Source organism: Kickxella alabastrina, assembly GCF_025024165.1.
Source record: "Kickxella alabastrina strain RSA 675 chromosome Unknown BX661scaffold_1, whole genome shotgun sequence".
NCBI lineage: Eukaryota > Fungi > Kickxellomycota > Kickxellomycetes > Kickxellales > Kickxellaceae > Kickxella > Kickxella alabastrina.
In genome coordinates, this window is record NW_026251472.1 from 1911703 (window position 1) to 1937545 (window position 25843).

At 45.8% G+C, this 25843-nt stretch overlaps 9 protein-coding genes across 9 annotated transcripts; 5 read left to right on the forward strand and 4 right to left on the reverse strand.

The window, feature by feature from the left end:
- Window positions 1-89: 89 nt before the first annotated feature.
- BX661DRAFT_176166 (uncharacterized protein) lies at window positions 90-530 on the reverse strand. The gene has a single exon (XM_051534276.1). It carries the CDS (start codon window positions 463-465, stop codon window positions 151-153), a length of 315 nt encoding a protein of 104 aa, XP_051395535.1. The 5' UTR covers window positions 466-530; the 3' UTR covers window positions 90-150.
- A 358-nt stretch (window positions 531-888) lies between these two features.
- On the reverse strand, window positions 889-2333 carry BX661DRAFT_176167 (uncharacterized protein). Its single transcript, XM_051534277.1, has one exon. The coding sequence runs from the start codon at window positions 2245-2247 to the stop codon at window positions 1009-1011; it is 1239 nt and encodes a 412-aa protein (XP_051395536.1). The 5' UTR covers window positions 2248-2333; the 3' UTR covers window positions 889-1008.
- A 4385-nt stretch (window positions 2334-6718) lies between these two features.
- BX661DRAFT_195689 (pre-mRNA splicing factor component-domain-containing protein) lies at window positions 6719-11823 on the forward strand (the record flags this gene model as incomplete). The annotated part of the gene is made up of 6 exons (XM_051537972.1): window positions 6719-6799; window positions 6921-7460; window positions 7614-8687; window positions 8723-8750; window positions 8866-9020; window positions 9505-11823. The coding sequence occupies 6 exons, from the start codon at window positions 6719-6721 to the stop codon at window positions 11821-11823; spliced, it is 4197 nt and encodes a 1398-aa protein (XP_051395537.1).
- A 273-nt stretch (window positions 11824-12096) lies between these two features.
- BX661DRAFT_195690 (uncharacterized protein) lies at window positions 12097-12699 on the forward strand (the record flags this gene model as incomplete). Its single annotated transcript, XM_051537973.1, has 1 exon — window positions 12097-12699. One exon carries the CDS (start codon window positions 12097-12099, stop codon window positions 12697-12699), a length of 603 nt encoding a protein of 200 aa, XP_051395538.1.
- Window positions 12609-14991, forward strand: BX661DRAFT_176176 (uncharacterized protein). Its single transcript, XM_051534278.1, has one exon. The coding sequence runs from the start codon at window positions 12798-12800 to the stop codon at window positions 14571-14573; it is 1776 nt and encodes a 591-aa protein (XP_051395539.1). The 5' UTR covers window positions 12609-12797; the 3' UTR covers window positions 14574-14991.
- Window positions 14992-15331: 340 nt separating this feature from the next.
- Window positions 15332-18772, forward strand: BX661DRAFT_139367 (glycine cleavage system P-protein-domain-containing protein; the record flags this gene model as incomplete). Its single annotated transcript, XM_051532791.1, has 2 exons — window positions 15332-16108; window positions 16526-18772. The coding sequence occupies 2 exons, from the start codon at window positions 15332-15334 to the stop codon at window positions 18770-18772; spliced, it is 3024 nt and encodes a 1007-aa protein (XP_051395540.1).
- Window positions 18773-19146: 374 nt separating this feature from the next.
- Window positions 19147-20021, forward strand: BX661DRAFT_168315 (uncharacterized protein; the record flags this gene model as incomplete). Its single annotated transcript, XM_051533421.1, has 6 exons — window positions 19147-19177; window positions 19285-19320; window positions 19433-19531; window positions 19641-19642; window positions 19766-19946; window positions 20017-20021. 6 exons carry the CDS (start codon window positions 19147-19149, stop codon window positions 20019-20021), a joined length of 354 nt encoding a protein of 117 aa, XP_051395541.1.
- Window positions 20022-20346: 325 nt separating this feature from the next.
- BX661DRAFT_11425 (peptidyl-prolyl cis-trans isomerase NIMA-interacting 4) lies at window positions 20347-21031 on the reverse strand. The gene has a single exon (XM_051532417.1). The coding sequence runs from the start codon at window positions 20932-20934 to the stop codon at window positions 20557-20559; it is 378 nt and encodes a 125-aa protein (XP_051395542.1). The 5' UTR covers window positions 20935-21031; the 3' UTR covers window positions 20347-20556.
- A 154-nt stretch (window positions 21032-21185) lies between these two features.
- Window positions 21186-21723, reverse strand: BX661DRAFT_195694 (Prefoldin beta-like protein; the record flags this gene model as incomplete). The annotated part of the gene is made up of 2 exons (XM_051537974.1): window positions 21186-21539; window positions 21700-21723. 2 exons carry the CDS (start codon window positions 21721-21723, stop codon window positions 21186-21188), a joined length of 378 nt encoding a protein of 125 aa, XP_051395543.1.
- Window positions 21724-25843: the final 4120 nt, after the last annotated feature.

Consider the following 25843-nt stretch of genomic DNA (forward strand, 5'->3'; position numbering starts at 1 on the left):
TTTTCAATAGTGATATAACATGGATAATATTAATATTCAATCCGCTAGCCTTCAAGTATGATGTTAGTATATAATATATAAATATATTTGTGACATAAATATGTTAAAACTAGATATATTCTTGCAGTTGCCACAGTCTTTAAAGTTGGCTTAGAACTTTGTTTGCAGAATACCAATAAGCGAGGCCACGGACTTGTCAACATACTGCTTGAGGGCTATCAGCACGGTAATGACGTTCGGACGAAATTTATCAAGGATAGCCTGCGCTTCAGCAACTTCCTTTGGGCTCAGGCCCAAATCGGCTGCAGCACGGGTGGCCTTCTCTATGGCCAGATTGAAGCCTCCGAAGAAGGCCTCCTCCACGCTCTGGAGAGTCAGACTACCATCCTGGTTTGGCTGGGCAGTTGCGGCGTGCACAGATGAGGCAGCAATAAAGAGAAGGGGTACAGCGGCAGTGAGTTTCATTGTTAATCTTGTTGAGTTGGAAACGATTTTTGTTAATCTATTTTAATGCATAATCTGACCCTGGGTGATATGCTTATATACCATTTTTACAGTCTGGTTTCAGCAACAATATCATATTTTCACTATTGCAATAGTAACCTTACATTGTCAGTCTCTTGAGTATCTTTTGTCACATGGCCATATCAATAAATAATAAGACATGCTCAAACACAGCATGCTCACATTTATAAGCAAAAGTTATTAACAAATTATTACACATCTCATTTGTGAATATACGTGGCAACAATAACGCAATTAATTATCAATACAAAATTGCCCGTTATCAGAACGTCAAAACACATATAAATGAACCAAGACAGATAATGATAATATTTTATATATGCATTATCAATGCACTGCCACCACAGCCACTCGCACAGCTGCAAAACAAGTTATTTGAACGCAAAGGGGAAAACAATGCATGTGGTAGTTCGACAATGATTGCTTTCAACTATCCAAAATAATAAATATATTCCTATAACGTGAATTTTTCAGCGCATTTGTCTAAAACCGCATGCTTGCCAAATGAGGATAAACACTCTTGTACATTTCAACAAATGTAACATGGTCAAAATGGCCACCTGTCCAAGACATTTCCTTTAGCGATGGCATCGACAATATTAAGTATTTGACGACAGCATTCATCGTACCTTTAGGGATGCCTTTAGAAGTAAAATCAAGCTTCAGCTTGGTAACACTAGTCGATATGCACTTTACTCGGTAAATTGATATATATGATAAATCATTGCACAATATATCATTTACTGTCAACTCGTTCATTCTAGGCATCTTTGACAGCAGTTCCACAAGGGTGTCAAACTGTATAGACTGCTTAATTTCTAGGTCATAAAGATTGGCCCACAATATTGGCTGGGTATTCCATCCCGATTTGTCCATATTTAGTATGAGTGATGCGCGGTTAAGCTTGATGGTACTTCCAAAGATAATGTTTGTCAGCTCATAAAACTCATTTATGTCGTCATCAGGGCTCACGCTCACTTCAACGTCACAGTAGGACATTTTTCCTTCATGCGAATGTTTAAACAGCTTTAGAATCTTGTATGAGCCTGTTATGTTTGCTCTGCTGATATGTTTAAAGTTGATAGATGCAGTCAACAACTTGCTGTCGTCATCAATATCGGTGAGAGTAATAAAAGTTAAGCTCGGCATGTGCAACTGGAACGCTCGTTCGGCAATGTTTGTATTGCTATTATTGTGGCCTGCCAAATCTGGCAAGGTTCTTTTGTCGGTGTGCTCTACAACTATGCTTTTCAAATTGCTAAATTCAATATTTGTCGACTCGCCTTTGCTCGCAAAGTTATTCCAAGAAAGGCTGCCTAGACATCCCTTTATGGAGATAATTGTGATGGTCGATGCATTTATTTTGGGAAGCGGTGAGATATTTGTCCAGTCAATGGTTATTCTCAATTTTATGAGCTCGGGTGAAAACGTGGTGGCGGTGAGCACAACAGGGACATTGGAACTGTAAGATTTTAATTGGTGAGCGTAGCTGTTGAAAGCAATGTTGCAAAAACGCTTTGTATATGCGTCACATCCACTATAATAAGAGTCGAGGTTTAGCTTGTTGATGTTGGGGATACTAGCAACCATATTTCTGGCAAACGTAGATGTGGCCAACATACAATTATCATCAGAGACTTTGTCAACTTCAGCCTCACTAAACTTTTTGAATTCAACAACCAAGTCATGCATGCTATTCCATTGATTAGCGCTGTTGCACATTATCCTTTGAATTCTGCAGACTGTGGCGTTCTTAATAGATATTTTTTTGACCCTCGGGCATAAAACAGTCAATTCATCGTGCTGCGTGTGCATCTGTTGAATATCATCTGTAAGCTGCTGCCAATCCAAATCAATATAATCATTGTCCGTATTGTATTCTATATTTATACGCTCCAACTGCTCAAAGTTTATCGTTTGGGGCACCTCAGGATTGCTAATCAACATGTCCCAGGAAAAAGCTGGATCAGTATTGGTGAGCGTCAAGTGCCTGAGCGATTCGGCAAATAGCCTGGGAACACTCTTTAACGTACCCAAACCAACGTTTAATGTCAAATGCGTTAGCTTGCAAGAAAAATGTTTTTCAGTGAATGCTACCGGAAGCGTGAAATTGGCATAAACAAGTTGATGAGCATATACGTTGGCCAATGCGTTGTAAAAAATATTTTCTTTGTTATCAGATAAAGAATTTCCCAGAGACATTTGGGTTATACAAGGCATATGCCGTTTAATTGCAGCCGTCAGGTTGTTGTTGCGCTGAATAACCACAAAAGATGCTTCGCGTTCTTCGTTAGACAATTCGACCACATCAATATGTAGTTCTGTAACATTGTGCCATTGGTACTTGGTAGGGTCAAAATAATGCTTTAGCGAGTCAGATGTTGGAACTGTTATATCCAAACACTTGAGATTAGGGAAACACACCATTGGTTGAATTTCGGTATTTTCAACGGATAGTGACCCTATACAATCCAATTTCAAGCTGTGCAATTGTGAAAACTGGATATCATGTGTCTGTTTGGCATTTATCAGTCTGCTCCATGGAAACAAACTCGTGGTATTTCTTAGCACCAAGGTCTGCAAAGTCTGGCTGCATATATGTGGCATAAACTGTGTTTCTATCATTTCAACGTCAATATCGAGGGATGTTAGCTTTTCAAAATAAAGTGAATCCGAAAGCATAAAAGGAAACTGGTTGTCGTAGACTTTAAGCCTGCGTGAAAAATTTTTAGACATCAGTTTGACTATGAGTGATCCAATTCCAAATTGGTCGACCACAGCAAAATTCAAAGCGTTAACATTTGGCATGTATTTGGTCAGCTGCATAACAAAGCGATGTGCCTTCTGCATGTGATTGGGTTGAAGCCCGTTGATTCCATTTTCAAATAACCGACCACCAAGCGCAATCTTGCTAACATTGCTCCAGTCACACTGATTGAAAGCAAATATTGCATCCGTGTCGTTGACCAGAGAATTTCCAAACTGGGGGCAGGATATCCTGATGGAAACTGTTTTTACGAGGTGAGTTTTTCCAACTGACTTTACTAAATCAATGTTAGTGTTGAAAAGCCTGCCTTCAGTGTTGGTGCCATCCGAGCGCTTAAAAAACCCATCGCTGTTAAACTTATTGTATCCGACCATTACAACGTTGCTGTAAACCAAACTGACTGCTATTTCTCTCCACTCGCGACAGACGCCCAACAGCAGTAGGCTTTTTGCCCAGTTGCTTAGCATGGGGTCTCTTGTGTCTATGGTTTTGCGCAGTATTTGGTTGAGAACAACATATGGAAGCTGGTTGAAGCAAGGCATGATAAGACTAGGGGTTTTTAATAACTAAAAGTATAATGCTGAGAGAAACAAAAATGAAATGTGCGAAAATCAAACATTGCCAATTAATGCCTACTCTAAAATATAAAAAATAAGAGTACATTTTTAAAACAAACTGTACAAAACTTGTTTTAATTTTATTTGGTGGAAAGAAAATAAAAGCTTTGCCAATTTACTTTTGTAGAAAGCAGTATATGGGCGCATTCATCGTTTATGGCCTGCTATGCCAAGCATTGGAATAACAACGTGGGCAATAAAAATTGGCGTGTTGTGCATGATAAATTTTATCTGAGATATTATAATGTCGATGGGTGATGCTGAACTCAAATTATCAAAACCCAAGCAGCACTAGCAGAAATAATTTTGAAAGATGAATTAGCAATTTTACTCAAGCGGCCACTTATTCAAATTTTTCTAGAGTTGATTATGCTTATTTATTTCGTGGATGGCAATATTGATTTAATTTATTGAAAAATATCTGAAAAATATTTGGATGCTAAATTATAGCTGTGCTCAGTCACATTTAACCTGCGCCTAATTATCAACAATAATAGGTTCCGTGCACTGACAGTCCACTCCCCTCACGGTATTTCAGCTGAAGCACATTTGAAAATTGTCGGCATCGTATACATCGGCAATCTTTGTTTCGACCGACTCTGTGGGTATGAAGTGACTTCCTTTAAGAACCTTTAGAGTCATCACACGCCTGTAAAAAAGCGTGCGCACCTTCTCATGAGGTATATCTGTCAGCGGCATGTAGACCTCGCCCGATTTAGAAATCTGGTCTTTAATGGCTGCAAAATGCCCGCTGGAAATCGCCACAACGAGCAAGCTGCAAATAACGGAGCCGTCATGGGCATACCAGCTAAGCGAGTCATTGTAACATTTAAACTTTTGCGCCAAAAGCAGCGATTTGAGCTGATACAAGTGCTTGCATTGTATGCTGTAGAAGTGAGTCATCGACTGATAAAATATGCAGTCAGGCAGTAAAAACGTGTGGTTTTTGATATGCTTGATGACGGCCGGCCGAAATCCCTCGGCACGCCTCCAGCTTTAAAAAGACGCACTGGACGGGCTTTATGACCCCCAGATGACTTTGCGCATTTGGACGGCGATATACCAGTAATAGTGGACGAACTATTGCCAAAACTTTTTCTGGACAAATCCGAACTGCTCATCTTTCATGCTGTGCAAGCGAAAATTTTGGATTATATTTGAAAATGTTAAGGTCGTTAAAAATGAAGAATGAGAGGAAAAAGACTAAAAAGGGACTTGAATCCGAAATTCCTATAATGAAATATTGCGCGCCTTTTATACCATTCCCTGACAACTCTGTCACTCTTGATACAATCCGACAGAGTGTGTGATAAGGTATGTGGCAATAACCAGAGCAGTTGAAAAACTAGTGTGTTTTGTTAATACGGCAACGACAAGTCCCGGTCGTAACTTGACCACATTCATAGCAAATCGTACTATAATGGCAATCATAAACATCAGCTATTCTCGTGCCGTCTGCTCTAGTCAAAAGCTTGGGTGCAGCCTCCAGACCGCCCATAGACAAAATTCAAAGTTTGGCAAGCAGACACGCTTTATCGTAAGTATAATTCCTCATCGAAACTTCCATTTTTCCAAATTTAGATAGTGCGTCAGCCAAGAACAGTTCGCTGGTATGATTTGTTGGAATGACAAGCAGGCGAACAATGCGTCGATTGTCCTCCGTGTGCCAATAGTAAACGGTATTATTAGTTCCAACGTATGGCGCATCTACTAGCATTTTGAATTGGTTTATGCTGTTGCAGCGGACCCAGTAGTGTCCTTCAGCCTCATCGTAATAAACGCAATCAGGAGACTCGTTTGTTTTTTTTCTACGTGGCAGATAAGTTGAGTCAGTAGTCCGCATGTGACCTGCAACTTCAGATAAGCATAAGGTCTCGACTTTTCTTCACAATCTTCCACTTTAATTGGTTGTACGGTCAACATTGGTCGAGGGGGTTTATTGTAATACTTGTAGGACGTGGGTGCGATTTTCAGTTAATTTAGGATTTAGAGTGATTGTACTAAAGTTGGAAGGTGAATTGAGGTAAAGTTGAAAGCTGGAGGAAAATAAAAATGAAAATGAAAATTGTCAAGGTGAGAAGCATTCCAATGTTTGCCGCGGTCTTCTGGCATTATAAATTATTTTTGACGAGGCTTGCAGTATTTTTTGTCTTGCAAATGTTTGTTTTGACCGCCAGAAAATGTCTATATTTCTTTATTTTCTCACGTGGTAACAGCCTGTGAATGCATTACGGATAATGGTAACCTGATATGCATATATTAAGCAACCAAAAACATTTGATTTCGTTTTTTTGTCCCCAGAAAATAAAAACAAGACGTTGTAACACGGCAGGTCCCGAGTATCACAATACTGAGTATTGGATTGATGGTGCTCAAAAATTGGCTTTTTGTTTGTATGCATATTTCTGTCAATAGAAAATGGAAGTTTAAAATTAAACGACAAAAAACATTGATGTATTTGGTGTGGACCAAAAAAGAAAAAACACAAGCCACACAACTATTGCGCACATTCAGCTTGTTGTTTTACAGTTGTATTGAAAGTGGCACAATAATATTAGTCCAAAACAAATTTTGCGCGTGTTAATTGTGTTTAATTTGTAGAATCATGTTAATTTTTGCCGTTAATAATTTGTTATTGTTGTAAACAGGCAGGGAAAAAAGTAAGGGTCAAAAGGAAAATTTGTTTAATATCAATATCTCCAATTTCTTCTCTCCGCATATTATTTTTCTCATTCGCCTTTTGCTTTTTGCATTTTACTTTTAAACCCATTTCCTCCTGAGTATTTCTCCTGTCAATATTTAATAAACCATGAGCATCAACAGCTCTTCAGCCGAATATTTGATGGCCAAAAGCTTGTCCGCATATAATAACGAGCTTGAATCCCTTGACGTAAGTTTAAAATGTTGAATAAAGGTTTGATTTGGAAATAAACAATTCAAGTAACTCAAATACATTTTGATTAATTTTTACAATGTTATAATTGTAGTTTCCGCCACCTGAACCCCGTCAGCTAGTTTCGCCAAACCATTTCAGCAAAATTGGTGATTACGACGACGTTGGCGATTGCCTAACCAACGAAACAAGCTCCGAGTCTTCAGTCAGCGTGCAAAACAGCAGTTCAGGGACCATTAGCTTCGACGACTTTATAGACTGGCTGGGGAGGACCGACGATTTTGCCCTGTACATGTCCTCGACAGTCGGTCTCTTTGACCATATTACGTGCAGTGCGCCCAGAATGGTTAACAGACAACTTCACACCCACTACGGTAGTTCCGAAGAAACAAGCAAGAAAGGAATAGTCAATGTTCTCGACTGGATATACGCGCAAATGCACGAGTCTGATTTTGTCACTTATCCTTTGGCCATGCCCAAAGCAACTTATCTGCACATCAACCACGAGCAGGATAACAAGGAGCGGGCATCATATTTTTCCAGCAGCGCATTTTATTATCCCAATGGTTTTACGTATCTCAGGTCGGTGCACTTGTTTGTCTCAGTGGAGCTCACAGAATTCACAGATGATGTGCCAGCGGCTGTGATGAGCGATATGGTCAGCTGCGTCGGGGTGTTGTGGAATTGCCAGCACACTCGAATGTTTGTTCCTTGCATTCTCATACATGGTAATAGGGCTACGCTTTTTGTTTTTGGCCGTGGCGGATATTACAGTGTGGATATCGGGATGGTTTTTGGCGCAAGCTTGCAGATGGAGCCTGAGGATGTGTCGGCGCTTGATAGGTCTCTACGGCAGCTATGGTTTCTGATGAAGCAGCCATCAGAGAGTTTTGGACATTTTGTAGAAGTTGCGAGGAGTCCGCAGTTTGTCGAGTTTAACAGAAACTTGGGCACAGTGACCGTCAATGCTGTGAATATGCACACAGCTGCAGCAGTGTCCATTGCTGATTGGGTTGAGAAAGAGGTCAGTGAATTTGGTCGCGCAGCGTTTCTGTTCAATACTGATTTTGGCGAGGAAATGAGGCCAGCCGTGTTCAAGCTGTGCTGGGCGCCAATTGGCGATTCACAAGAGAACGTGATTTACATGACGCTATTGGCAAACAAGGTCGAGGGTGTGCCCAAAATTTATTCCAGCGGTGTCATTTTCCAAGATATCTTGGGGTACCAACTCGTGTACTTGGTTATGGAGCACTGTGGCGACAGTTTGGGGACCATATTCGAGGATTGCGGGCAAAACGTAAACAACTTTAACCAGCTGCGTTCTATTGCCACCGACGCGATCCAGCAAGTCTGCTCTTGTCTTCTTCAGGCAAAAAAGGCTGGTGTGCTGCATTGCGATATATTGCCAGACAATATCATGGTTCGCAACGGAAATATCTTTGTCGTCGGATGGGGGCATGCTTGTGTACTGAGGGACTCTGTGATGAGCAACAACATGCGCGAGTTCATATTGCGCATGGGTGGCTCGTTCAAACCACTTCAAAATAACAACAAATACAATGGCAAAGTCACCTATGCAAACTGCTTCAGGAGCATGCGCATATTGATAGGCCATACGTACCGCAGTATCATGGACGACCTTGAATCATTATTCTATGTTGTTGTGCGGTGTTTCTCGTGTGTGGGCACGGGTAAATTTGATTACAGGGCGGGGCTGCTCAAGAGTTTCTGTGGTGGTGAATATGTGGCCATGAGATTGAGCATGATGGTGTGCCAGAGCAATTATCCATATCTTTTTGGCGTCAATGAGCGGTTTTCTGACGATGTGCAGCAATTGCTGGCGCCGCTGTGTAGGCTGCTGTTTTCTCATGGAGATAGCAACTTTGTCAGGATTCTTTTAACCTGTCCTGTGGATCCAAGACCAGACTCGTACTTGAGTTTTCGCGAGGTCTTGGGTGAATCCAATTATTTCCGCATATATCTCCAGTTAGTGAAGTTCACAAAAACCAGAGTGCACAGAACCAAAAAACCAATGTACTCTTTATATCCGCTGCTTTCTGGAGCCTTGGGGAAGGATGGCAAGCGTCAAAAGGTATTGGTGCGGACAGAGGAGATGACAGGTTTTGAGAAACTGTTTTTCCAGCAGGTCGATATGATTAACGACCACGAGACCCGCGTGGGTTATTACGAGTATCCCGAGGTATCCATGAAGTCATTGGTCAGTGTTTTTAGAGACCAGCTAAAATTTACCAGCGCGCTTCCCTCGTTATTTCCAAACCAGCGGGTGGCGTTGTTTTCTCAATTAAACGAGACTGCCAATATGGCTGTACCCAATGTGCTTGAGAGGATAATTGAACGCAACAAGTTTCGAAACAAAAAGTTCATATAGTTTAGCAAATGATTTTTGATAATTAAATGTTTAAATGTTTAAACTTGACCTTTGAACATTAAAGATAATTGGTATGCGCAGTATTCATGTTCAACGGCGACTTCAAAAATGTAAAAATAAAAGCGCGTGATCATGACCATACGCATGCTATTCCATCTAGTGGGTATAAATAAAAAATTAAGCATTTCATGTGGGAGGACTATAATATTATTTAATCTCATTACACATTAATATTATCTCCTTACTTTATCATATAAAATAAATATATACCACATACTACTAAACAAAAAAGGCCATGCGGATTCATCTAAAGGGCGGAGTATGGAAAAACACTGAGGACGAGATCCTCAAGGCAGCGGTGATGAAGTACGGCAAAACGCAGTGGGCGCGAATTTCCTCCCTCCTCGTTCGCAAAACACCCAAACAATGCAAGGCGCGGTGGTATGAATGGCTTGATCCGAGCATTAAAAAGACTGAATGGTCCAAAGAAGAAGACGAAAAGCTTCTGCACTTAGCCAAGCTTATGCCCACACAATGGCGCACAATCGCGCCGATCGTCGGCCGCGCACCAGCTCAGTGCTTGGAACGGTATCAGAGGCTCCTGGACGAGGCCGAGTCCAGGGCAGCAGGACAGGAGGACCTTGGATTGAGGGGAAGTGATGCGCAGGAGGCCCGCAAGTTGCGACCTGGTGAGATTGATCCGAATCCAGAGAGTAAAGCAGCGAGGCCCGATCCCGTGGACATGGATGAAGACGAAAAAGATATGCTCTCGGAGGCGCGCGCCAGATTAGCCAACACTATGGGCAAGAAGGCTAAGCGCAAGGCCAGAGAGCGGCAATTGGAGGAAGCCAGGCGACTGGCGGCGCTGCAGAAACGCCGGGAACTCAAGGCCGCTGGCGTAGAGCTCAAGCCCATGAAGGCCAAGAAGGGCAATAAGGCGCATTTGGATTACAATGTCGAAATCCCATATGAGAAGAAACCCATGCCTGGGTTCTACGACACCACGGAAGAGCTCGACAAGAAGGACAAGCCGGCGGAGGACGCGCTGAAGGGGAGGTTTTTGGATACACTTGAGGCAAAGGGCCGCACACAGCGCGAAGAGGATGCTCGTACAGAGGCTAAGCGCAAGCGCGAAAAGCGTGGCCCTATCAAGTTTGTATCTGCTGCTGGTGCCAAAGGTGATGATGCGGCCAGGGAGCGCGAGGAGGCAGAGCAGGTGGCTAAGCGTGCGCGGCTCGTGCTGCCTGCTCCCCAGGTCACTGACAGCGACTTGGAGGCCATTGCTAAGCTGGGCCAGCAGAGTGCCCTGGCGCGTGAGCTAGTCGGCAATGGCCAGGCCGACGCGTTGCTAGGCGACTATACGCACAACTCAGTTGCAGCAGCTACTGCAGCCGCCACCGCGGCGCGCACCCCCGCAGTACAGGGCGACCGCATTATGGCCGAGGCGCTGGCGCAGCGCATGGCAGCCAACCAGGCAACGCCACTGCTGCTGGGAGCCAAGGCCGGTGGAGATGCCACAGTGGTCTCTAAGTCTGAGACCCTTACGGCCGATGTGGCTGGCCCCATGGCAACCCCCAATCCGCTGGCGGCCTCGCTTGCGGCGCGCACAGGATCATCGGTCGCTGTGCGCGACGAACTCGGGCTGAACACGCCAGCGCACGACATGGGGGCCACACTGCGCGAGCGCAAGACCGCCGGACGCGGGCTGCGCGAGCAGCTGGCGCAGCGACTATTAGCGCTGCCCAAGCCGCGCAATGAGATTGAAATCGCCATTCCCGACGCGCCCCAACCGCCGCCTTCTGCTTTGGCGCCAGCTGCTGATATCGTCGAGGACCAGGCCGACGTTGAGCGGCGTATGGAGAAGATGCGGATTTTGGGTGCCGAGGAGGAGCGCATGCGCCGCTCGCAGTGCGTGCAGCGCGGCCTGCCCCGCCCCACTGCGCTGCCCGTTAACCCACAGGACGCCGTAGGCTCGTTGGCAGCGGCATCGGGGGCAGAGGCGGAGGCTGTGGCGATGATCGGGCGCGAGATGTGCCGGCTGATCGCCCACGACGCGCAACATTTCCCCGAGGCCGGCGTTGCCATCCTTCGCCCGCCGCCTGGCCTGCAGATCCCACCTCTGGACGATATTGCAGCGGACGAAATTGCGCTTGCCCGCGCTCTCATTATTGCCGAGACCTCGCCCGCCGCTGCCGATGCCTCTGCGGACGACTCAGTCTGGCGGGCGGCCGAGCAGCGGCATACATGGGTGGGCAGCGGCTTTGTGCCCACCACGGATGTGTCGCCGGCGCAGTGGATTGACAAACACCGCACAGACCTGGATTCTCGGCGCTCGACCATGGCGGCCCTAGCTGGCAGAGCTGCGAAGGTTGAGAAGCGCCTGGGCGTGGTGCTCGGAGGATATCAGGCACGCAGCAAGGCGATTGCTGAGAAGATTGGCTGTGCGTATGAGGACTTTGAGAGGGCTCAGATGGATGCCAGGGCGTTTGCTGCGCTGCATGCGGCTGAGCAAGCGACGATGCCTGGAAGGCTGCAGCGGAGCCAGGAGGAGGTTGAGCAGATCGAGGCTAGGGAGCGCATGCTGCAGATGGAGTACCAGGCGCTTGTGGAGCGCAGAAGCGCGTTGCTCTAAAAATGTATGATGTAAAGTGTGACATGTGCCTTATGTTACGAGTAACGCGTGCGCGTGCGGGGAAGTGCAATAAAGTTATTGATTATGCATGTTGCCTTTTTATTTTTTACTTTATGCAAAAAACACACCCGTTTACTTATCTTTGGAAGCTATTGCGTGTGGGAGATTTTTTTGTTACACTGTTATATATTCAACATGTTCGACAGTCTCTTTTACTTTGCTCACTAAATTTATACCACACATTAATACTTTCAAGAAGAAATAAAGAAAAATATGCGCTCATTCTCGCTATTGTTGCTGCCGCTGGTGCTTGCCCTCGCCACGCTCGTTCACGAAACGCACGCTTCAACCGTCTGTCGCGCGCAAAACATCCTCGATGCATGCCTAAACATGCAGCAGAAGCAGTTCCGGTCCTGCGCGTACGACAACTGGGAGTGCAAATGCCATTGCCAAAGAAAAGTCCTCACGTGCTATGACAACTGCCCAGATGCTGAGAACCGCACATTGCAAGAAATGCAGGTGCAGATTTTTTGCGCCGCCGTCAATGGTAAGGAGTATAACAGCGAGATGATGGACCGGATGACGAGGCCGGCGCGCAATCTGGCGGATGATATCCAGGTGGTGGTGAAGACACAGGAGCCTACTGAGGCGGAGAAGACCAAGGCTGTGGCGAGTGCTGCGAAGCCCTCGCTGGTGCCGTCGGAGAATGGACTGGTGGGTGGCGGCAGTGATGATTCCAGTGGGGGAGGGGCGAAGGGGAAGAAGCCGAGTTACCGTGTTGTTAATGATAATTCTGCGCTGCGCATTTGTGCTCCGTCACTCGCCCTTGTTTTAACAGCAGCTGCGTCCCTGTGGATCCCTTCCTTCGCACTTTAAACAAAGCCACCCTTTTCCATTCCCACTCTTTTCCTTTCTTTATATTTTGTTTATTTACAGCGAATCTTTTTATTTCTATTTTATTTGTAATTCGTGAAATGATACATTTTGGACGCCGTGTGCTCGCCGGCCTGGACGCCCTGCTGGCAGAGCACTCACAGGGCGCACAAACGACAATCTACGCCGACCAGGCCATGCTCGACGTAATTAACAGCGCCATGGCACTCCCCAGCGTACTCAGGGGCCTGCAGGGCCTACGGGCACGCAGCATCCACCTGCTGACCAGCATGCCGGCAGACGAGGGCGCGTCAATTGAGGACGGCCCGCACATACTTTTCTTGCTGGGGACTGTAGACTGGACGGGCACTGAAGCCTGGGAGGCCATTGAGCGGGTGATTCAAAACAACAGCACACGGCAGCAACAACAGCTCCAATACTGCACGTTGTGTGTGTCAGTGCCTGAGTCGCTGTGGGGAGACTCGCTGGCGCTGAGCCCGAATGCTCGACTCAAGGCTCCGCTAAACCAGCAGGTGGTGCAGTCCGAGCTGCAGCGCATGGTAGGGCGCCAGTCAGACGTGCAATGCAAGGTGGCTGTGCACACGGTGGTTGCCGCAGCACTGCCCGGAGGTCACTTTGAATTGCCAACAGCGAGGGGCCGGCTGCTCAGCTCCCCGGGGATGGCGGTGGAGTGGGCGGATGGCGAGCGTGTTGCCCTGGGGCTGGCATCCCTCATGCATTCTCTGGACGTGGATGCGCGGTACTATTCTCCGCGCAACGCGTGTTTGGCCAGGCGTGTGGCCCGGCGCTGCGCCTCCATGGCTGCGCCTACGGGTGTGCAGCATAGGTCCTCGGCCACCGTGGTGATTCTGGATCGCGCCTCTGATTGGGCTGCTGCCGTGCGCCATGGCGGGCATTTTTTGGATGACCTCTACCGGTGTTCTGCCGTAGACCGTCCCCAACTCGCAATGCTGCTGCGCCGGTCCGGCGTTGCGGACTCGCTGGCTGCGCAGGCTATTCGGCAGCGGGCTGATAGGGTGGCTGCGGAGTGCGAGGGGTTGCGGGAGGTGGTTGTGCGGATGGAGGAGGCTGCGAGCAGAGGTCGGTGGCGGGAAATGCAGGCTGTGGAGAAGACCCTGGCGCTGGTGCTGGCCGCTGAAGATGACGTGCAGGATGCCTGGGATCAGGTGCTGGCGGCTATTCCGCCACTGCCCAGCGATGTTGATGACATGGCTGGGTTGCTGTCGCACACGCTGGCGCTCATGGCCATGGCGGCGGCCCTTCTCGGGTACCGCCGGCTGGGAATCCCGCCAATCCAGCGCGCCCTGGCTGCGCAAAGGCTGGCCTCGGACTATAACGCATTGACCTCGCAGACCGGTGCTGAGGAGGGTGCCGCATGGGCTGCTCGTGCGGTCGAGCGCCTGAATAGTATAGCTGAGGGCGGCAGCGGCGGTGGCAGTTTCCGGCTGGACTCTGACGGTGTCCATGTCCCGTTGCTGCCGCGTGTTGCCGCGGATGTACTCAGTGGATGCCCACCATATGTGCCACTGGAGCTCGCCGATCGCCGTAATGGCGGTGGTGCCGGCGCTGCGTCCAGTTTGCTCAAGGGTATAGGCATGCGGTTCTTGTCGCACCGCTCTCCGTCTCCCGCTTCTCCGACTGAATCTGCTGGAGACTCGTTTGGCTTGGGCGGCCAGTCGGCTCACCACCGTGTCGAGGAGGCTGCGGCTGCCAGCGATATGGTTGTGTTTTTCATAGTCGGCGGCATGACGTTTGGGGAGGCCGCAGATATGGTTGCTGCAGTTTCTGCTAAAGGCCCTCCTGTTTTGGTAGGATGTACGGGGATAGCATCCGCCGTTGGCCTATTTGCCAATTGAGCTATAAAACAAATTAAAATGCCATTTTTTTACTGAATTTTTTCTTTTGGTCGGAAGTTTCCCAAATATGGATCTGATCTCTGCGAATATGAAGGTGGTAGGTAGCATGGGCAAGTAAAATGCATACATGCGATTGGCTGCTGGCGCGCTGTTAATACCGCCTGTGATTTTTTTTCCGATTTCTTTGAGGTGGGAAAAAAGAAAAATATGTGCATGTGGCTTAAAGTGCAAAAAAAATGGGTGTGAGAATGGGATCATCTATGAAGGCATTTTGATCACAGCGTTTCCACCGAGTCACAAAAATTTACGAAAAAATGTTATCTTGATATTTTCATGCACATGAGAAAAAAAACTGGCGTAAAATATGGTGCTAAAATTTTCTGGTCAACGGAAATAAATGCAAAAGCAAAAAAGAGAGAGCATACGTCTGTCTCGTCCATGTTTCAGGCGCAATGCTTTAAAAGACGCGCTGTTCGCTCACTTACCCCCTTCCTTTCCTATCTGTCTCCCCTTCCATTTCACTTTACTTCACTTCCAAACCATTTTAATCATTCGTCACAGCCTTGGAACGCTATCAACATTATATTCTCCACTCACTCACCCTGCCCATATTATTACCACCAACATATATTTATTTTTTCATTCACTGTTATTTCGCGACTCTAAAAACAAAAGAAGCTTTTAAGATGCTTTCAAGATCAACTCTTTCCAAGGCCCAGTCGGTTGCCCGCCTCAATCCCATCCCCCGCACCTCCGCGATGCTGCTGCGCACAGCCCTTCTACACACACTCAAGCCGCGCCAGCAATCCTCCGCCTCTCCCGCCACCAGCACTAGCACTGGTGAGTCTGCTGCTTCCGCAGCCGCTGTCACAGCCGCCGCCGCCGAGGCCTTTGCCCCGCTGGACACCTTCCTAAGACGTCACAACGGGCCGCGCGAATCGGACATTGAGGCAATGCTGCATGGGCTGGGATTCAAGACGTTGGACGAGATGATTTCGGCCACAATGCCCGACAGCATCCGCCTGACATCCCCTTTGCATATCGCTGACAGCGAATATGCTGAGCGCGAGCTTTTGGCTAAACTCAAGCAGATAGCGTCAAAGAACCAGGTCTTCCGGTCATTCATCGGCACCGGGTATACGGACGTTGTGTTGCCGCCGGTCATCCTGCGCAATATCCTCGAGAACCCCGGATGGTATACGCAGTATACGCCTTACCAGCCTGAGATCTCGCAGGGAAGGCTGGAGAGCCTGCTGAATTACCAGACGGTTGTTGCGGATTTGACTGGGCTGCCAGCGGCAAATGCCAGTTTGTTGGATGAGGGCACGGCGGCTGGAGAGGCCCTGGTGGTATGCTTGAATGCGGCGAAGAAGAAGACCAGAAATGTGTTTTTCGCCGACGTTAACTGCCATCCGCAGACTTTGGCTGTGCTGAAGACTAGAGCTGAGGGCTTTGGTGCCGACGTCGTGGTTGGTGATTACAGCTCGTTTGATTTTGTGAAGATTGGCGATCGTCTTGCCGGTGCCCTGGTTTCTGTAAGTACCACACGCCCCCCTCCCCCCTTTTTCTTATCGTGTATCGATCTGGCCAATTTTTGTTGTGTCGGAGCTTTATTTTTGATTTTGTTCCTTTTGTTTTTTGTTATTTCGCAGTCTGTTGCATTCGGAAATGCTCTCGCATTTTTTTGTGTTCGCATGTGCCTCGAATATCCTTTGCTCTTTGTGTTATCACGCTCGCATCTTGTATTTGAAAATCCCCCCTTTCCCCCTCTCCCTTAACCACCACCTCCCTGATCCAAAAAAAATACTGCACGCACGCATGCGCTATGCCCCCCCTCTCTCTTTATGAGGATTGGCGCTCAAAAGTTAACCCTGTCTGTTCGATAGCTTTGGCTGGTACTGAATCACCAACTTTCACATTATTTATTTTGCACTCATTGCATTCCTTGGTAGTATCCCGACACTTACGGCAACATTGGTGAGTACAAGGCGCTTGCTGACAAGGTGCACGATCTCGGCGGCCAACTTGTCGTTGTAGCCGACCTAATGTCCCTGGCTGTCCTGCAGTCGCCGGGCGAGTTCGGTGCCGATATTGCCATCGGCAACAGCCAGCGCTTCGGCGTGCCCCTGGGCTACGGCGGGCCCCACGCGGCGTTCTTCGCCACGACAACAGCCAACCAGCGCCGCGTCCCAGGCCGCATCATCGGAGTGTCCCGCGATGCCTCCGGCAACCGCGCCTACCGCCTGGCTCTACAGACACGCGAGCAGCACATTAGACGCGAAAAGGCGTCGTCCAACATTTGCACGGCGCAGGCGCTTCTGGCCAACATGGCTGCTATGTACGCGGTCTACCATGGTCCTGAGGGCATCCGCAACATCGCCAACCGCATCCATCGGTTCACTCAGGTCCTGGCACAGGCTGTCGAGGCAGCAGGCCACTGCGTTGAGAACCGGTCGTATTTTGATACCCTGCGTGTGAAGCTTGCCGACAGCGTCAATGCCGCAGACATCCATGCTCGGGCGGCCGAGCGCAATATTAACCTGCGTCGCATTGATGCGCGCACTGTGGGCCTAACCCTCGATGAGGCTATCAGCCGCGAGGAGCTCGTACATCTTGTGGAGATCTTTGGTGGTAATGCAGCGGGCATTGATGCGCTGGCGGCGGCAGCCGCGCCAACGGTTGCTGAGTCTGCAGCCATCCCTGCGGGTCTTGTGCGCCAGAGCGCCATCCTCACGCACCCGATTTTCAGCCGCTACCACTCGGAGACCGAGATGCTGCGATACATCACGCAGCTGCAGAACAAGGATCTGTCGCTGGCTAACGCGATGATTCCCCTGGGCTCATGCACGATGAAGTTGAACGCGACAACAGAGCTGATTCCCATCACCTGGCCTGAGTTCTCACAGATTCACCCGTTTGCGCCGCGCGAGCAGACCCGTGGGTACGCGCAGATGATCCAGGACCTCGAGGAGGACCTTGCGGCGATCACCGGCATGGATGCCACCACAGTGCAGCCCAATAGCGGCGCCCAGGGCGAATATGCTGGTCTGCGTTCAATCCGCGCGTACCAGGCGTCTATCGGCCAGGAGCACCGCAATATTTGCCTGGTGCCTGACTCCGCACACGGCACCAACCCGGCGTCGGCCGTCATGGCCGGCCTCAAGGTTGTCATTGTTAAGTGCGATTCCAAGGGCAACCTGGATTTGGCCGACCTCGAAGCCAAGGCCAAGAAACACGCCGCTAACCTGTCGGCTGTCATGATCACGTACCCATCAACCTTTGGAGTGTTCGAGGACGGTGTTCTGCGCGCCATCGAGATTGTGCACGATAACGGCGGCCAGGTGTACATGGATGGCGCCAACATGAACGCGCAGGTCGGGTTGACGAGCCCCGGCCACATGGGCGCAGACGTGTGCCATCTGAACAACCACAAGACTTTGGCTATTCCACATGGCGGAGGCGGCCCTGGTGTCGGTCCGATCTGCGTTAAGAAGCATCTTGCACCTTTTCTCCCGGGCCACCCTGAACTGTTCAAGGCCGACGGCTCACCCTTTAGCACTGTGGGGCCAGTTTCCGCTGCGCCCTATGGTTCCGCCGGTGTGCTGCCCGTCACCTGGTCGTACATCAAGCTGCTTGGCGGCCGTGGCATGACTGAGGTCTCAAAGACCGCCATCCTCAACGCCAACTATATGGCCAACCGCCTGCGCGATCATTACTCGATTCTGTTCACAAACGAGCATGGCATGTGCGCGCACGAGTTTATCCTGGACACACGCCCCTTTGGCAAGACAGCGGGTATTCAGGCGATTGATGTAGCCAAGCGCCTGCAGGACTACGGCTTCCATCCCCCGACAATGTCGTGGCCTGTGCCGAACACCATCATGGTTGAGCCGACGGAGTCTGAGAGCAAAGAGGAACTGGATAGGTTCTGCGATGCGATGATTGCTATCCGGGAGGAGATTCGTGAGATCGAGGAGGGGAAGCAACCGGTGGGTGATAATGTGCTGAGCCATGCCCCGCACACTATTGCCACTGTGTCTGCTGAGGAGTGGACTAGGTCGTATTCGCGCCAGAAGGCCGCGTACCCGTTGCCTCATTTGAAGGAGCGCAAGTTCTGGCCGTCTGTTTCGCGCGTCGATGATACGTATGGTGACATCAACCTTATTTGCTCATGCCCTCCGATGGAGAACTATCAGTAAAAAAATTGCTATATTTTTTTTAATTATCTGCAGTAAGCTTTCATTAATCTAATATACAGATAGTAACATTTTGTTGTTTTTCTACCTGATATTGCATCTCTTTTGTGTGCAAGATTATATTTGGTGCATATTCAAGATGTGCCTCATGCAGGCAGTATAATACCACACGTATTTGGTTTTTTTTTCCACAATGTGAAACTCTGGCCTTTTTTCAACAATTTACTTTTTTACAATTAAATAAATTATTTATTTGATATACAAACGCAATATTTTTACATATATCAGCTTATACTATGTTGAACGCACACACATACCTTGTTTGGATATGCGTTGTCTGCTTTTTTGTTGCTAGCAGCGCACTCGCCAAAGTCGAAATGAACGTATACTTGATGTCCAAATGTCCAGGTACGCACGAGATAATGATACATAAAATTAAGGATTATTGGTCCGGTAGATATTGTGCTGAACAAAAAATATTAACGCGCTTTACTTGAACTATATTTTTTTTGTAGACGCTGCTCGTGCAATGCGAGACCTGTCCGCTGTATGTAAGTACATGAACAATAAAACAAGCTTATTTTAGTAAACACTTTTTTTAATTAAAACGAATCAAATTATTTGACTAAATTCAATGTTGCTTTAATCACTCTTGACCTGTAGACTATGACAACTCAAAGGTTTTGGACTTGAGATTCGATTATATTGGCGAGTTGAATAACAAAACCAAGTACGGCGTAATTTGTGCGCACGGGGACACAGGTAAGCTATAACTTGCAATTTGGTAATGCATTAAATGTCCAATTTTTTTATAAACCCTTTGCTAACCAAAATGATATATTCAATTGTTATTTTTTTGTGAGCTGTGTAGAGGTAGGCCATAGACGCAAAATATGCGAGCAGTAGCATTGGCAGAAACCACAGATAAGAAAATAATAATATTGAATTTGACCTAAAGATAAAAACAAACCGATTTAAATTATTTATTGTATGTAGTGCTTTGGAAACATCCAGCATCTTTGCGTGCAAAAGAAGGCCGGCACAGACAAGGCACTGGAATTCATGCTCTGCCAACAGCGCAACATCAACCGAATCGGAACATACATTCAGTTGGCCGAATGCCTTAACAACTCTTCATATTGGATTCCATCCGTTCGATGCGCCTTTGGCGAGGAGGGTAAATTGTTGCTCCAGAATAGTGTCCAGGAGTCAAAAAAGAAGGAGATCAAAGCCTCTCTGACGTTTAGTCTGAATGGCACACAGAGATGTGTTTTCGACTCCAACCATTGGGTAGAGCCCGAGGACGGATGCCCTGGTGGCGGCGGCGTGCCCCTGTTCACCAAATCAATCTTGGAGCTCACAAAATAATTTTTTCTTTCAAATGATAATTGTGTGGCTGCGACGGGTATGTAAATGGTCGGTTAGACCATGCGCATCATTTCATTTGAAGAATAAAATGGACTTTACATTACCGCAGCAAAAAAGGAATAAATAAAACCCCTTTTGGGCGTCATTCTAGCAACCTTAACCAGATCAATGCAGCGGGGTAATGGCCAGTAAGGTGTAAAGAGGAAGCACAGCGAGAATGCCGGTTCTCTCCAAGCGCCAAAACCGGCCACATCTGACATGGATCAACTATAGTTGCAGATTTAGATAAAGAAAAAGAAAAAGTAGAAAACAGCGCTGCGGTCCGAATTCCCATCGCTACGAGTACCCGCCTGCATCGCCGGCGCTGGTATTATAGGGGCCAATCACATGCACCAAAAAAGACAACGCAAGCCGCTGCTTCATTTGATCCGATCCTCCACCATGATAATATGGTAGCCAAACTTTGTCTTGACTGGCGGGTCCGAGTATATCGGCTTGCTCGTTGTGCTCGGCACAAGCCTAAACGCCTCGTCCTCAAATGGGCCTGTCATCGAATGGCGCGGCATCCTGCCCAGACTGCCACCCACCTTGGCCTTGTCCTCGGAGTACTCGGAAGCGACCTTGCCAAAGTCTGTACCAGCCTTGAGCTTTTCCATGGCCTCCATGATCTTTGAGTGCTTCTCGCATAGGATGTGGCGGACGACTACGGCGCTGGCTGCCTTCAGTTTGGTGCCTTTGGCGTCGACTGCGTCTTTGGCGCCCTTTGATATCTGCACTGCTTCCTTCTTTTTGGCCATTTTGCAAGTTTGTGTGTATAATTATTTGGCGAGAGTAAAATTAAAGAAACAGATTTTAGAAGCAATAATGAGATGTAATTGTGTTACTATGGCGGCGTTGGCGTCGGTCACCTCCCGCCACTAGCCCCCTGCCGTTTGATTCACAGCATCTTGTGGGGAAAGGTCGCATGATGACATGTTTCGCAATAAAAAAGTCAGCTCTGTTCTGTAAATAAAAAACCCAACAAAAATAGGAATTCAAATAGTTATGCTTAGTTCTTCTCCAAGTTGATAGCCTGTCCAAACTTTGCGTAAAGCATCTTCTTCAGCTCCTCCATCTCCGAACTGACCTGAGATATCTGGCTGTCAAGATCCTCAACCTGGACATCAATAGCGGTCTTATCCTTCTCAACACGCTCCTGAGCAGCCTCTAAGGTGAGCATCACAAAGGCATCGCCAATTTTGTAGGGAACAGCCTCATCCTCGTCCAAAAGCTCAATCTCCATAGCCAAGTCGTCCAGGTATTCTTTCTCGGTCTTCTGTGCCTTGTACTCGTCTTCCAAGCGGTCCATACGCGTACTCAACTTGCTAAACTGGTTGATGCGGTTCTGATCCTCCCATTTTACCTCAACGTCGCGCTCCTCTTCGCGCTGAAGCTATTTGTTTTGTGCAATATTTTTGCTGTGTTTTAATTCGCATGGTTTGTGTGGCTTTGCATGCATTTGCAAGTACTTGATTCTCCAGGGAGTTTATTATTCAATTTATGTGTTCTTTCAGTTTACATACCAGTGGGAATTTGCCTGATGACATTTGATATAACAAGAAAGAATAGCAGTGGTCTGGGAGTAAAATTATTTTAAAAATGATTAGCTGTATATTTGTTTAACGCACGCAAACGCAAAAAGCACAATTTAAAACATTAGGCTGATCGCCGATCACAGTATATTATAGGGCACATAGGGTGGCTTGGGCCAACTTTACTCTGCAATGATATCTAGCTCAATAAATATATTTTTATTGTTTGTGTTGCTAAACAGCCAAGACTGGTTAATCAGTTGATCGCCATCAACCAATAGGGATAGGCGTTGCTCATTTTAATTAAATACAATTTATTGTTTAGTTCCCATTCGTATAGAGCAAGGGGGTTTGTTTTCCAATCTGTCCGTATATTTCCATTTTTGCCGTAACAATTTTCTAAATATAATGCTAGTGTGCAGCCTGAGGATATGGAAGTAGATGTCAAGGTTGAGAATCGTGAAATAAGTTTTTATCTGCATGCCAATTGATGGGGTACTAATTGGATTATGCAGGAGTAAATTAGGGAGGCATAATAATGGTGCCCAGATATACTCACTATTTTGCAATGTACACGCACGAGCGCAGATATGCAAAAATCACATTGACTTGTCAAGATACCGGTCTGCTCGCAGAAGAATTAGTTCTTGCTAACGGAGTGCACAATTGGCAATGTGTACAACAAAGGCGATGAGGTACATATATAAAATGAAGCCGTCGCTAGTAGTACTTTAGAAACATTAGTAATAAAATCCTTTATAAATTTTCCCACCCCACTTTTCTAACACTACTACTGTAGTACTCCTTAAACCACCCCCTCTCATAACAGCTGTGTATAAAGTAAAAAGTGAGTACAACTAAAACTTGCTTTTAAAAAGAAAACTGAAAACACCTCACATTGGGCCTTCCCACTGTTACGCAGCCTGAGGATATGGAGGTAGATGCTGAGGGCAAAAATCATGAGACAAATCCCCGCTAGCTTGCTGATGGATCTGATATGAATCAAGCCACAGGGGATAAAACCAGGCGCCACTATTGTCATTCAGACATACTGTCGGTCTTGAAATAGATGTGTTGAGCGCACAAATGTAGATACGTCAATAATGCCATATTAGAGACCCGGGTTACCTCCATAAGAACCAGTTTTCACAAACAAAGCACACAACTGCCAGTGTGTGCCACAAAGACAATGAGTCACATATATAAGATAGGGTCGGCGATAATAGCACTTTAGAAACACTAGTAATGAAACTTTATAATTTAACATCTATTCTTTTAACACTATTACAGTAGTGCTTTCCACACCCTTCTTTTACATAACACAATCATTTAATCGTGATTTTGATGACTAATAATTAAATGGGTAAGGATGGCCTTTTGATTGGGCTAAACTGTATTGTATTTACTTTTAATTATTGACCAACAGACTCGAGAGACATCTGCCAATGCTTTGACTTTGGCAGCCATGCCTTTATTTGCAAATGATAATATTAAATATGAAATTCTACTTGCATTGGTTTAAAATATTCCAGTTTTTTTAAAACTTTTACGTGGCAGCAACATATAAAACCACAGACAATAATAAAAATTATATTATTGATTTAATAGGAGTAATGTAAAAACAACACACTAAGCTGTATATATGAAAAACCAAGGCTATTTAATATAATTGTGTTCATTTTTTATTTTATATTCAAGATAACTTTTGCTTGTTTTATCTTATCCTCCATAATTCTAATCCAATTAACTGCGGCAACTGTTCCCCACATATCCATTTTATCGCATGATGTAGGATCAGACGTTTTAAATTTATAATTATACTTTCCTTGTTTTAAAACTTCCATATTGCATAAGAACTTAAAACCTTTTGGGCATTCCAATTCTCTATAGGCAATATGGAATTCATCCGAGCCCTTTATAAGAACCTTATACTTTCTCTTATTTAATGCCAACTTTTCAAAGCTATCCAATAATTCTCTGGCTTGGGTATCCATAATAGATGGTGATAACTATCATAAAACAATCATAAAGTTGGTTAGTATGAATTCAGGGTTTTATGCATGTATAATATATGTATTTTCATTTTGTATACTTACATCTATGAACGTGATATCAGAGTCCTGTGTTTTCATGGATTGCTTGGTTGGCTTGGTTGGCTTGGAAGACGACATGACAAATAAATGATGCTTAATACAGGCTTGTTAAAACAAATGGTATTGTAGTAATAAAGATAATGAAAAAAGATATTTAGGTGGAAAAGTGTATGGTTTTTATAGGTATAGGACAAATAATTTTCATCTGAATGCATTAGCATAATATATTTTAATAAATTATTTCGCAAAAAAAGCGTACATAGGTATGCCAAAAAAACTACAAGCAAATTAATTAATTGTGTTGTTATAGTAAGAGGGGGGTGTGAGGAGCACTAGTTGTCTAGTGTTAAAAGTTAGGGGTGATTTTATAAAAGGTTTTATTACTGATGTTTCTAAAGTACTACTAGGGGCCAGCCTCATCTTATATATGTTCCCAGTCGCCTTTGTCGTGCACATTGTCCATTGTGCGCTCCGTTGGTGAGAACTGGATCTTCTGCGAGTAGACCGGTATCTTGGCAAGTCGATGTTGTGGTTTTCGTGCGTGTACGCTTATGCGTGTGCATTACAGGATGGGGGGCATGTTTGGGCATCAGTGTGATGCCTCCCTGATTTACACCTGCATTATCCAATTAGCGTCCTATCGATCAGCGCGCAGGTGGGAACTTGTTTCGCGGTTCTCGACCTCAACATCTGCTTCCATATCTTCAGTCTGCGCAACAATAGCAATGCCCAAAGCTAACTAATAATATTGGTTATTGGTTATTGGCTAGTTTTTAAATAGTTGTAAGGCTTTATTACCCCTTGTTTTGATCAATCCACAACACTCCCTTAGTTGGGGATTGTTGGAATATAGGAACGTTCTATGAACGTGTAGATAAACTATAATGATATAAAGTATATTTTATAAATAAGTGCTATGCACTGTGAAAGGTAAAAAGTAGAAAGCATATTGCTTTGGTCATTGTGTGACTTATTGTTTGTGTTGCTAAACAGCCAAGACTGGTTAATCAGTTGATCGCCATCAACCAATAGAGATAGACGTTGCTCATTTTAATTAAATACAATTTATTGTTTAGTTCCCATTCGTATAGAGCAAGGGGGTTTGTTTTCCAATCTGTCCGTATATTTCCATTTTTGTCGTAACAACTTTCTAAATATAATGCGCCTTACATTTGAACCAGGAAAATACAACTACATTTTCCCTGAATGGCTTTCATAAATTGCCCCAGATTATCCAAGTTGACCTCATTGATTTTTTATAATTTCCTATAGTATACAGTATATGCAAATAAAATTAGTTTAAGCAAACAAAAGAAAAATAATATGAAAAATGTGTAGATTTGTGTGTATGTGGTCAACTTACATTTGTGGCCATAGGTTCGGGGCCGTTGTTACTTGTGGTGGACATGAAAATGAAGTATACGCTTGGCGAATAATACTTTTTAAAATAACTAGTAGTATGTTAAAAATAAAGAATAATAAGAGGAAAAAAAGGAAAAGGAAGGAGAATAAATAAAAATATGTAAAAATGTGTGGAAAATAACAAGGAAAGCAAGTGCAAAAGTTTTATATTAATTGTACAATGAAAACAAGAATTTGACAGTCTTTGTCTTGTATAAAGTAAAAAGCGAGTACGGCTAAAACTTGCTTCTAAAAAACTGGGAAACCTTTACATTGAGTCTTCCCATATCATGTTTTTTAATTGACCATGGCCTGTTGCATGTGCCATGGTCCAATTCAACTGTATTCCCAATTAAGCTCACATATAACAGGTTTTGTTGGCGCTGTATCATTGTACAAATAATTTGCAAATTTTATTAAACAAATCAGTTTATGCTACTGACACTTTAAATGTAATCAATAACGCTTGGAGGGTTGGACAACAATTATTTGCGAGAATGAATAGCAAAAACATTTAATGGTGCGGCTCATTACCGAGAATTTACAGCAGATGAACATATCATTCACAGTGAGTTTGATGTTGACCTATGTTCAAGGCCATTGACCACTTTTGGATTGCCAACTAGTAACTTGGGACCCAT